This window comes from Tachyglossus aculeatus, chromosome 21 (assembly GCF_015852505.1).
Source record: "Tachyglossus aculeatus isolate mTacAcu1 chromosome 21, mTacAcu1.pri, whole genome shotgun sequence".
Taxonomy (NCBI): domain Eukaryota; kingdom Metazoa; phylum Chordata; class Mammalia; order Monotremata; family Tachyglossidae; genus Tachyglossus; species Tachyglossus aculeatus.
The window spans coordinates 44,456,987-44,469,728 of NC_052086.1; the positions used below are offsets into that span (position 1 = coordinate 44,456,987).

Sequence of the window (12,742 nt, forward strand, 5' to 3'; positions counted from 1 at the left end):
GCTCCGCAACATTGCCAAGATCCGCCCTTTCCTCTCCATCCAAACCGCTACCCTGCTAATTCAAGCTCTCATCCTATCCCGTCTGGACTACTGCACTAGCCTTCTCTCTGATCTCCCATCCTCGTGTCTCTCTCCACTTCAATCCATACTTCATGCTGCTGCCCGGATTATCTTTGTCCAGAAACGCTCTGGACATATCACTCCCCTCCTCAAAAACCTCCAATGGCTACCGATCAATCTGCGCATCAGGCAGAAACTCCTCACCCTGGGCTTCAAGGCTCTCCATCACCTCACCCCCCTCCTACCTCACCTCCCTTCTCTCCTTCTACTGCCCAGCCCGCACCCTCCGCTCCTCCACCACTAATCTCCTCACTGTACCTCGCTCTCGCCTGTCCCGCCATCGACCCCCGGCCCACGTCATCCCCCGGGCCTGGAATGCCCTCCCTCTGCCCATCCGCCAAGCTAGCTCTCTTCCTCCCTTCAAGGCCCTGCTGAGAGCTCACCTCCTCCAGGAGGCCTTCCCAGACTGAGCCCCTTCTTTCCTCTCCCCCTCGTCCCCCTCTCCATCCCCCCGCCTTACCGCCTTCCCCTCCCCACAGCACCTGTATATATGTATATATGGTTGTACATATTTATTACTCTGTTTATTTATTTATTTATTTATTTTACTTGTACATTTCTATCCTACTTATTTTATTTTGTTGGTATGTTTGGTTCTGTTCTCTGTCTCCCCCTTTTAGACTGTGAGCCCACTATCGGGTAGGGACTGTCTCTATGTGATGCCAATTTGTACTTCCCAAGCGCTTAGTACAGTGCTCTGCACATAGTAAGCGCTCAATAAATACGATTGATTGATTGATTGATTGACCCAGTGTTGAGTCCAGTGGGAGGCTCTCAGGGCCTCCATTGCTCTAGGCGCTGGTCCAATCAATCAATCAATCAATCAATCGTATTTATTGAGCGCTTACTATGTGCAGAGCACTGTACTAAGCGCTTGGGAAGTACAAATTGGCATCACATAGAGACAGTCCCTACCCAACAGTGGGCTCACAGTCTAAAAGGGGGAGACAGAGAACAGAACCAAACATACCAACAAAATAAAATAAGTAGGATAGAAATGTACAAGTAAAATAAATAAATAGGGTAATAAATATGTATAACCGTATATACATATATACAGGTGCTGTGGGGAAGGGAAGGAGGTAAGACGGGGGGATGGAGAGGGGGACGAGGGGGAGAGGAAAGAAGGGGCTCAGTCTGGGAAGGCCTCCTGGAGGAGGTGAGCTCTCAGCAGGGCCTTGAAGGGAGGAAGAGAGCGAGCTTGGCGGATGGGCAGAGGGAGCAGGGCATTCCAGGCCCGGGGGAGGACGTGGGCCGGGGGTCGATGGCGGGACAGGCGAGAATGAGGTATGGGGAGGAGATTAGCGGCAGAGGAGCGGAGGGTGTGGGCTGGGCTGGAGAAGGAGAGAAGGGAGGTGAGGTAGGAGGGGGCGAGGGGATGGACAGCCTTGAAGCCCAGGGTGAGGAGTTTCTGCCTGATGCGCAGATTGATCGGTAGCCATTGGAGGTTTTTGAGGAGGGGAGTAATATGCCCAGAGCGTTTCTGGACAAAGATAATCCGGGCAGCAGCATGAAGTATGGATTGAAGTGGAGAGAGACACGAGGATGGGAGATCAGAGAGAAGGCTAGTGCAGTAGTCCAGACGGGATAGGATGAGAGCTTGAATTAGCAGGGTAGCGGTTTGGATGGAGAGGAAAGGGCGGATCTTGGCAATGTTCAATCAATCAATCAATCAATCGTATTTATTGAGTGCTTACTGTGTGCAGAGCACCGTACTAAGCGCTCGGCAACACATAGCGACAGTCCCTACCCAACAGCGGGCTCACAGTCTAGACTCTCCAGGAGATGCTAGACCTAAGTTGGCTAGCCATTGTGGCCTGTTCTGAACTCCCCCCCGGAGACCTTTCGCTGTCCTGGGCACCCTCGGGGACCGGGTATTTTTCTGAGCACCCTTTGCCATCCTGAGTGCCTTCTGGAGATCCGGCACTGTCCTAAGCTCCCCCTGGGAACAGGGCACTGTTCTGAGCTCCCTCCGGAGACCCGGCAGTGGCCTGAGCTCTCTTTGAAGACCAGGCACTGTCCTGCGCTCTCTCTGGAGACCAGGCACCATCCTGAGTTCCCCCGGGAATCGGCCAATGTCCTGAGCGACCCGTGAGGATCATGCTCTGTCCTGAGCCCCCACGGTGCCTGGCGCTGTACTGAGCGCTTGGGAGACTGTATATATGTATATGTTTGTACATATTTATTACTCTATTTTACTTGTACATATCTATTCTATTTATTTTATTTTGTTACTATATTTGGTTTTGTTCTCTGTCTCCCCCTTTTAGACTGTGAGCCCACTGTTGGGTAGGGACTGTCTCTATATGTGGCCAACTTGGACTTCCCAAGTGCTTAGTACAGTGCTCTGCACACAGTAAGCGCTCAATAAATACGATTGATGATGTCTCTATATGTTGCCAACTTGTACTTCCCAAGCGCTTAGTCCAGTGCTCTGCACACAGTAAGCGCTCAATAAATACGATTGATGATGATGATGATGATGATGAGAATGTGAAGCCGGAGACACACTCCTCCGCCCACCCACTGCATCCCACCCAATGAGGCAAGGCTGGGTGGAGGACTATTAGACCCAGAAGGGAACCCCTGACTCGCAGATTGGGGGTCAGGGTGGGGGCCAGGCCAGGTCTTTTGGGGCCTGGGGGGGGGGTCCTGCCCAAGAGCGCTGGGTGGTTCTGGCTAGTATGATTGACGGCGTCTGCCCCGGGGGCTCCTGGTCTTCCTGAAGCTCAGCGTTGAGCGGAGGAGAAGTCATATTGAAGCTCGTTGTGGGCAGAAAATGTGTCTGTTTATTGTTACAGCATACTCTTCCGAGCGCTCAGTGCCGTGCTTGGCACACAGTAAGCGCTCCACAATTACGAAGGAATAAATAAATGAATGAATGAAGCGTTTGCTACGTGCAGAGCACCGCACTAAGCACTGGGCAGAGATGCTCAAGTGAGACAAACCGACGTAAAAGGTCAGAGGCTAAGAAGCCAGAGCCGGGTGCAGGGGGGCGGGGGCCCTGGGAATTCAGCCAGTCAGTCAATTGTGTTCATTAAGCGCTTGCTGTATGCAGAGCACTGTGCTAAGCGCTTGGGAGAGTACACTGCAACAGTAGAACAGATATTCCCTGCCCACAACGAACTTACAGTCTAGAGGGGAGACAGACATGAGTATCAGTAAAAATAATAATAATAATAATGATGCTGGCATTTGTTAAGCGCTTACTATGCAGAGCACTGTTCTAAGCGCTGTGGGGGGGACAAGGTGATCAAGTTGCCCCACGTGGGGCTCACAATCTTAACCCCCATTTTCAATCAATCAATCAATCGTATTTATTGAGCGCTTACTGTGTGCAGAGCACTGTACTAAGCGCTTGGGAAGTACAAGGGAAATGAGGCTCAGAGAAGTGAAGTGACTCGCCCAAGGTCACACAGCAGACATGTGGATGAGTCAGGATTCGAACCCGTGACCGCTGACCCCAAAGCCCGTGCTCTTTCCACTGAGCCACGCTGCTTCTCTAAATAAATGACAGATAGGGACGGAAGCGCTGTGGGGTTGGCTGGGTCCGGGGGGAGGTGAATAAAGGGAGCAAGTCAAGGTGATGCAGAAGGGAGTGGGAGAAGAGGAAAGGGGAGATTTAGGGTCTTCTAGACTGTGAGCCCACTGTTGGGTAGGGACCGTCTCTCTGTGTTGCCAACTTGGACTTCCCAAGCGCTTAGTCCAGTGCTCTGCACACAGTAAGCGCTCAATAAATACGTTTGAATGAATAGGGAAGGCCTCTTGGAGGAGATGGGCCTTCAAAAAGACTTTGAAGCGGGGGAGTCATTGTCTGTGGAATGTGAGGATGGGGGTATTGCAGGCCAGAGGCAGGATGTGGGTCATGGGGTTGGCGGCGAGACAGACGAGACGGAGGGACGGTGACTCGTTCAGCCGGCCGGCCTGGAGAGGAGGACAGGGTGAAGCGACCCAGGGCGGAGGCCCGTGGGACGGGGGGCAGTCAGGCCTCCAAACCTGTCCTGCAGGATGCGGGGAGAGAGGCTGCCCCTGCGGAGAGGTGGCCCACCTGCGCCGCCCCCCCCTTCCGCTCAACGGAGGGTGGGGGGCCGGGGCGGCGGGCAAGTACAAGGAGCCCGCCTCGGGGGGCTCAGCCGCAGCCGTTCATCTCCCGGACCGGCTGAGGGCCCACAGTCCTCTGGGCCTGGCTTAATTTCAAGCCCCACTGAGTGCCTTGTGCGGGGGGGAAATTCCCTCGGCTCTCGTCTCAAGGACACGACCTTTTTCTGCACGCGCGCATATGTGCGTGTGTGTGTAAATCCGTTCTCCTCACACCCCCAACTCCTTCTCCTCCCTACTCCTGTCCACCCCCGCTTCAGGCCCAGAGCGCTGCCTTCCTCGGGGAGGGGGGCCGAACCGAAGGGACACCACCCCCCCTCCGACTGTATTCCTAGACATCGGCACGCGGAGGACAAAAACAATCCCTTTCTGAAAAGCCCTCCTGTCGTCAGCCCCCGCCGGGATGGGGCCGGGGACACAGCGGCATTCTCGTTCTCCTCACCTCCAAATAAAAGAGCCGCGGGAGTCGGGGAAAGCTGCCGGGGACTGATAACAGCCCTGTCGGCCTCCCCGCCTCCCTGCCCGCCCATCTGCCCGCTCGCCTACCTACCGGCCCGCCGGCCTGGCGAGGGGGGGTGGGAAGCCGAAGGGAGGCCCGCGGGAAATCTTTCCGTCCCATTTGCATAAAGACCGGGCGTCTCTGGATGACCGTGAGCCCACTGTTGGGTAGGGACTTTCTCTCTATGTTGCCAATTTGTACTTCCCAAGCGCTTAGTACAGTGCTCTGCACATAGTAAGCGCTCAATAAATATGATTGATGATGATGATGATGACCGCGCCGTGTCCCTCCTGATTAGCGTGTATCTACCTTAGCGCTTAGAGCAGTGCTTGGCACATAGTAAGCACTTAACAAGTGCCAAAATCATTATTATCACCTTGGGCACCTGAACTTTACCTGCACTCTTAGGGCCAAAGTGTCTTCTCCAGTTCTTGTAATGATAATAATAATTACGGTATTTTTTAAGCGCTTACCCTTTGCCAGGCACTATTCTAAACGCTGGGGTGCTGTTCTAAGCACTGGACTGGACTGTGCGCTCTTTGGGCCGAAGTGTGTTCCAGCATCATCAATCATCAATCGTATTTATTGAGCGCTTACTATGTGCAGAGCATGTTCTCTGCCTTGAAATCTCTCCCTCCCCTGGCCTGTTCCGTGTTGTTTCACTGGCCCGCGTCTAGTTCCCGTCCTAAACCTCCATATCCGGGGGCGGATCCACTTTGGAAATTTGTTCTGCTCCCATTTGCGGCCCCATTTCCCCCTCTCCATCCCCCCAATCTCACCTCCTTCCCTTCCCCACAGCACCTGTATATATGTATATATGTTTGTGCATATTTATTACTCTATTTATTTATTTATTTATTTATTTATTTTACTAGTACATATCTATCCTATTTATTTTGTTTCGTTAGTATGTTTGGTTTTGTTCTCTGTCTCCCCCTTTTAGACTGTGAGCCCACTGTTGGGTAGGGACTGTCTCTATATGTTGCCAATTTGTACTTCCCAAGCGCTTAGTACAGTGCTCTGCACATAGTAAGCGCTCAATAAATACGATTGATGATGATGATGATGATGATGCGGCCCTTCCTGGGCCGAACCCTCATTCATTCATTCGTTATTGAGCACATACTGTGTGCAGAGCACTGTACTAAGCGCTTGGGAAAGTGCAACCCAACAATAAATAGTGACATCCCCTGCCCACAGTGAGCTTACAGTGTGGTGGGGGAGACAGACATCAGTACAGTCCCTCCCTCCCTCCCTTCCTCTGTCCCCATCTCTCTGTCTCTCTCTCACCACTTTCACGATAATAAAAGCCGTGGTATTTGTTAAGCGCCTGCTCTGCACCGGGCACAGTACTAAGCGCCAGGTTAGATACAGGATACTTGAGGCTCACGGTGGGAGTCAGAAGGAGCTGGGTTCTAATTCCGGCTCCCCCGCTTGTCTGCTGTGTGACCTTAGGCAAATCAGTTCACTTCCTCTGTGCCTCAGTTACCTCTTCTGTAAAATGGGGATAGAGACTGTTAGCCCCAGGTGGGTCAGGGACTGTGTCCAACTGGCTACCTAGTATCTACCCCAGCGCTCAGAACAGTGCTTAGTGCATAGTAGGTGCTTAAACAGATAACATCATCGTCACCATCACCTGGGCTTCACCACTGCCTGCTCTGTGGCCTTGGGCAAGTCAGTTCACTTCTCTGTGCCTCAGTTTCCTCCTCTAAAATCCGTTCCCTTGTGTGTCCTGCGTCCCTCCCCTCATTTGAGGGTCTCACTGGGTTGGGGAAGGGCTGCATTGGAACCCTGAAGGTCCCCCTGGTCCCCGCTGAGCCTGCGAGGGAACTGAGAGCCCTCGTCTGCCCGCCGGGCATCTAGGGCAACATCATGCCAGCCCTCGGGCACCACCCTGAGGGTCCACGAGGCCCCAGGTCGGAGCCGAACCTGAGTGGGGGGGATTGGGTGGGGATTGTGGGGGTCTCCACGGCAGGCTCACCACCCACTGAGAGCCCAGGGTGTTGGGTGGTCCGTGCTGGGTCACTGGGGAGAGTTAGAGATGGAGAGGGGAGGGTCGGGGGGGGGTGGGTGGTCCGTCCTGGGTCACTGGAGGAGAGTCGCGGGCCTCCGCTCCCATCTCCCATCCTCTTGTCTCTCCCCACTTCAATGCATACTTCACGCCGCTGCCCGGATTGTCTTTGTCCAGAAATGCTCTGGGCATGTTACTCCCCTCCTCAAAAATCTCCAGTGGCTACCAATCAACCTACGCATCAGGCAGAAACTCCTCACCCTGGGCTTCAAGGCTGTCCATCCATCCCCTCGCCCCCTCCTACCTCACCCTCCCTTCTCTCCTTCTACAGCCCAGCCTGCACCCTCCGCTCCTCTGCCGCTAATCTCCTCACCAGGCCTCATTCTCGCCTGTCCCGCCGTCAACCCCTGGCCTGGAATGCCCTCCCTCCCCACATCCGCCAAGCTAGCTCTCTTCCTCCCTTCAAGGCCCTGCTGAGAGCTCACCTCCTCCAGGAGGCCTTCCCAGACTCAGCCCCCTCCTTCCTCTCCTCCTCCTCCCCTTCTCCATCCCCCCCCGCCTTACCTCCTTCCCTTCCCCACAGCACCTGTATATATGTATATATGTTTGTACATATTTATTCCTCTATTTTACTTGTACATATCTATCCTATTTATTTTATTTTGTTAATATATTTTGTTTTGTTCTCCATCTCCCCCTTCTAGACTGTGAGCCCACTGTTGGGTAGGGACCTTCTCTATATGTTGCCAACTTGTACTTCCCAAGCGCTTAGTACAGTGCTCTGCACACAGTAAGCGCTCAATGAATACAATTGATTGATTGATTGATCCCTAGCCATGAGGACAGGTGTCCAGGTGGACAAGCATCACCCGGCTTCTTCCTGTGGGGTGGGGACAAAGACCCGGCATGGTTGGGAACAGGGACAGTGTCACTGACGGGCTTACGTTCTTCACAGGCCGGGAGACCGAGGAACCAGATGGTCTCCCTGGGGAGGAGGCGGAGGAGGAGGAGGAGGAGCCGGAGAAGAAGGAGGAGCCAGAAAAGAAGGAGGAGGAGGAGGAAGAGGAGGAGGACGAGGAAGAGGACGAGAATCTCCCAGGGTGCACCCTCTTCATCAAAAACCTCAACTTCTCCACGACGGAAGAAACTCTGAGAGAAGTGAGTGACACCAGCGAGGCAGAGGGGACGGAGGAGGGGGCTCTCGCCACCCGGATGCTGGGTCTCTGGCCACCGGCCATCCTCATCAATCGTATTTATTGAGCGCCTACTATGTGCAGAGCACTGTACTAAGCGCTTGGGAAGTACAAATTGGCAACATATAGAGACAGTCCCTACCCAACAGTGGGCTCACGGTCTAAAAGGGGGAGACAGAGAACAAAACCAAACATACTAACAAAATAAAATAAATAGGATAGATACGTAAAAGTCCCACTGTTGGGTAGGGACTGTCTCTATGTGATGCCAATTTGTACTTCCCAAGCGCTTAGTACAGTGCTCTGCACATAGTAAGTGCTCAATAAATACGATTGATTGATTGATTGATTGATTTGTTGAGTGCTTACTATGTGTAAAGCACTGTTCTAAGCACTGGGGGGGGGTACAAGGTGTTCAAGTTGTCCCACATGGGGCTCACAGTCTTAATCCCCATGTTACAGATGAGGTAACAGGCTCAGAGAAGTTAAGTGCCTTGCCCAAGGTCACACAGCAGACATGTGGCAGAGCCAGGATTCGAACCCATGACCTGTATATATGTTTGTACATATTTATTACTCTATTTATTTATTTTCCTTGTACATATCTATTCTATTTATTTTATTTTGTTAGTATGTTTGGTTTTGTTCTCTGTCTCCCCCTTTTAGACTGTGAGCCCACTGTTGGGTAGGGACTGTCTCTATATGTTGCCAACTTGTACTTCCCAAGCGCTTAGTACAGTGCTCTGCACACAGTAAGCGCTCAATAAATACGATTGATGATGATGATGATGATGAAAAGTAAAATAAATAAATAAATAGAGTAATAAATATGTACAAACATATATACAGGTATCCTCGGGCACCTCGGCACTGCGCTGGGGTCTGAGCGGGTGCCAGCGTGCCACGCCAACCGTTGCAAGCTGGCGGTGCGTTCTGGGATGTCCAGGAGCCGAGGTGGCCCTCCCCCGGTGTGGCAGGGTGGACTGGGCCCTTGTTCCCTCGGGACAAGTCTTTCAGACTGTGAGCCCACTGTTGGGTAGGGACCGTCTCTATATGTTGCCAACTCGTACTTCCCAAGCGCTTAGTACAGTGCTCTGCACACAGTAAGCGCTCAATAAATACGATTGATCGATTGACTTCCACTTGGACAGGAGTCACGTGATCCGCAGGCACGGCTGGATGCCCCGCAGGGCTCCCACCCTCCTGTCAGGTGACCTTGGGCAAGTCACTTCACTTTTCTGGGCTTCGGTTTCTGTCTCTGTAAAATGGGGATTCCATACCTCATCATCATCATCATCAATCATATTTATTGAGCGCTTACTATGTGCAGAGCACTGTACTAAGCACTTGGGAAGTACAAATTGGCAACATATAGAGACAGTCCCTACCCAACAGTGGGCTCACAGTCTAGAAGGGGGAGACAGAGAACAAAACCAAACATACTAACAAAATAAAATAAATAGAATAGATAGGTACAAGTAAAATAAATAAATAAATAAATAAATACCTGCTCCTTCCCTCCCCTTCAACCTGTGAGGCTCATTGGGACAGGGACTGTATCCAGCCAGTGCGCAGCCCAGTGCTTGGCACGTTATAAGTGCTTAAGAAATACCGTCCTTAGTGTCATTATTAATAATAATGGTATTAAGCGCTCACTATGTGCGAAGCGCTGTTCTAAGCACTGGGAAGGGGATACAAGGTGATCAGGTTGTCCCACGTGGGGCTCACAGTCTTAATCCCCATTTTACAGATTCGTTCAGTCATTCAATCATATTTATTGAGTGCTTACTGTGTGCAGAGCACTGGACTAAGTGCTTGGGAAGTACAAGTCGGCAACATCTAGCGGCGGTCCCTACCCAACAGCGGGCTCACAGTCTAGAAGGGGGAGACAGACAACAAAACAAAATATATTAACAAAATAAAATAAATAGAATAGTAAATATGTACAAGTAAAATAAATAGAATAATAAATCGGTACAAACATATATGCAGGTGGTGTGGGGAGGGGAAGGAGGTAGGGCGAGGGGGATGGGGAGGGGGAGAGGAAGGAGGGGGCTCAGTCTGGGAAGGCCTCCTGGAGGAGGTGAGCTCTCAGTAGGGCTTTGAAGCATCATCAGCTGCAAAGAGCCTCTCTGATTGTAGGGGACTGCGGGGGCTGCTTGTAATTAATAATAATGGTAATAATGGCATTTGTTAAGCACCTACTATGTGCCAGGCACTGTACTAAGCGCTGGGGTGGATACAAGCAGATTGGGTTGGACACAGTCCCTGTCCCAGGTGGGGCTCAATTTCAATCCCCATTTAATAGATGAGGTAACTGAGGCACAGAGAAGTGAAGTGATTTGCCCAAGGTCACACAACAGACAAGTGGCGGAGTCGGGATTGGAACCCATGACCTTCTGACTCCCGGGCCCTTGTTCCATCCACTAGATAGAACATGACTCAGTGGAAAAAGCCCGGGCTTTGGAGTCAGAGGTCATGGGTTCAAATCCCGGCTCCGCCAATTGTCAGCTGTGTGACTTTGGGCGAGTCACTTAACTTCTCTGTGCGTCAGTTCCCTCATCTGTCAGATTGGGGGGTGAAGACTGTGAGCCCCCCGTGGGACAACCTGAACACCTTGTAACCTCCCCAGCGCTTAGACCAGTGCTTTGCACAGAGTAAGCGTTTAATAAATGCCATCATTATTATTATTACTACGCCATGCTTTCAGCCCTCCCCTTCCCCAAAAACCCAGGGCCCCTGACCATGCGAGGAAACATTCCCAAATTGTTTTCCAGGCCTTTTCCAAAGCGGGAGCTGTGAGGAGGTGTTCCATTTCCAAGAAGACGGACAGAGCAGGTAGGGGCTCGGGCATCTGGGCACCGGAGAGAATACTTGCAGCAGTCACATGCCAGCCAAGCTCATGCTTGGCACTCACGGGGCACACACCAGAGCTAAGGTCCGCCCTGTGCTGCCAGGAAAGGCCTCCAGATCAGTTTATCCGGGAATTAGATTTTCCTCTTCTCCCAGAACATTCCCCCCCCCGAGACGTCCGCTTCCCCGGCCCCCTTCCCCCGGGGACTGCTGGCAGCCGCTGGGCAGGGGCTGGGTTTGCTGACAGCACCCTAACCCTGAAACAGAGAGTAGTGATAGGATTTATAATAATAATAACAATGGCATTTATTAAGCGCTTACTATGTGCGAAGCACTGTTCTAAGCGCTGGGGCGGTTACAAGGTGATCAGGTTGTCGTACAGGGGGCTCACAATCCTCATCCTCATTTTCCAGATGAGGGAATCTAGAGAAGTGAAGTGACTTGCCCAAAGTCACACAGCTGACAAGTGGCGGAGCCGGGATTGGAACCCATGACCTCTGACTCCGAAGCCCGGGCTCTTTCCACTGAGCCACGCTGCTTCTCATCATATTGAGCACTTTCTGTGTGCAGAGCACTGTACTAAACGCTAGGAAAAACTACAAGTGAGAATTGGATTTGGTCCCTGTCCTTAGGAGGGGGATCCCAAGTCCCCGGAGCGCTTAGTACAGTGCTCTGCACATAGTAAGCGCTCAATAAATACGATTGATGATGATGATGGCTTGGCACCGTGGGGAGGGGTCCGACCCCTCCAGAGGATCACAGCTCTGCCCCGACCCCCGCGGGAAGCTTCCAGTCCGGGGTCCAGGGCCCCGGGGACGGTCCCTCTCGCCGGGCCCGCCCGTCCCTGGCATCGTCCGACCTCCCTTCCGTGCTCGACGATTGCAGGGACGCGACATTCCCTGGGCTTCGGCTTCGTGGAATACCGGAAACCCGAGCAGGCCCAGAAAGCCCTCCGGCAGCTGCAGGTAAAGTAGCCACGGGCGGCCGGCTCGCCGGGTGTTGGGGACTGGGCTGACTGTCTGCTGACTACAGTCAGCTGGACCGAGTGCCCACCGGCCGTGGTGGGCTGTATCAAGCACTGCCGGGTACAGTGAACTGTACTGAGTGCCCGCTGCGGGTGGGGAATTCCACAGAGAGCCTGCCAGGTGCAGTGAACTGAACTGAGCGCCCGCCGGGTGGAATGAGCGCTGCACTGAGCACTGGAGAAGTAGTAGCCGAAGCAGTATTCCCAGCCCTCCGGGGGGTCAACGTGGTGTCCTGAGGTCTTGGGAGAGGACAAAAGAGATTCAAGGCGCATTCCTTGCTGCCCACCCTCTAATGGGGGACCGACAAATACTTTCAAATTGGGTATTCATTCATTCAGTCGTATTTATTGAGTGCTTACTGTGTGCAGAGCACTGTACTAAGCGCTTGGGAACTACAAGTCGGCGGCATATAGAGACGGTCCCTACCCAACAACGGGCTGACATTCTAGAAGGGGAGACAGACAATGAAACAAAACATGTAGACAGGTGTCCAAATCGTCAGAACCAATAGAATTAAAGCTAGATGCACGTCAATGATTGACAGGCCAGTTGGTCACACCTGTGTGCCCAGTTGCTCCCCAAGAGGGAATAGATAAACAGGTCGGTACCGGATGGGCTGTTGGCGTGACCCGTGGAGTCGGGAGTTAATCGGGGAAGCCCTCCTGGAGAAGGAGGGCTGTCCGGGAGTGAGGCGAGGCGTGCCGGGAATGGGATGCAGGATGCGTGCCCTCTTTTGTCTCCCAGGGCTGCCTGGTGGACGGACACAAGGTGGAGGTGAAGGTTTCGGAGCGGGCCATCAAGTGAGTCATCAAACTCCTCACCCTGGGCTTCAGGGCTGTCCATCCCCTCGCCCCCTCCTACCTCACCTCCCTTCTCTCCTTCTCCAGCCCAGCCCGCACCCTCCGCTCCTCCGCCGCTAATCTCCTCACCGTGCCTCGTTCTC

The 12,742-nt window shown here is 52.9% G+C and overlaps 1 protein-coding gene across 1 annotated transcript in view; it reads left to right on the forward strand.

Moving 5' to 3' along the window:
* The window catches only part of RBM19 (RNA binding motif protein 19), a 131,400-nt gene that overhangs the window by 42,636 nt on the left and 76,022 nt on the right, over nt 1-12,742 (forward strand). The window contains exons 17-20 of the mRNA XM_038763587.1: nt 7,684-7,886; nt 10,699-10,759; nt 11,660-11,739; nt 12,544-12,599. Of these exons, the coding sequence (XP_038619515.1) occupies nt 7,684-7,886; nt 10,699-10,759; nt 11,660-11,739; nt 12,544-12,599 (400 nt within the window). The remainder of the gene's footprint in view (nt 1-7,683; nt 7,887-10,698; nt 10,760-11,659; nt 11,740-12,543; nt 12,600-12,742) is intronic.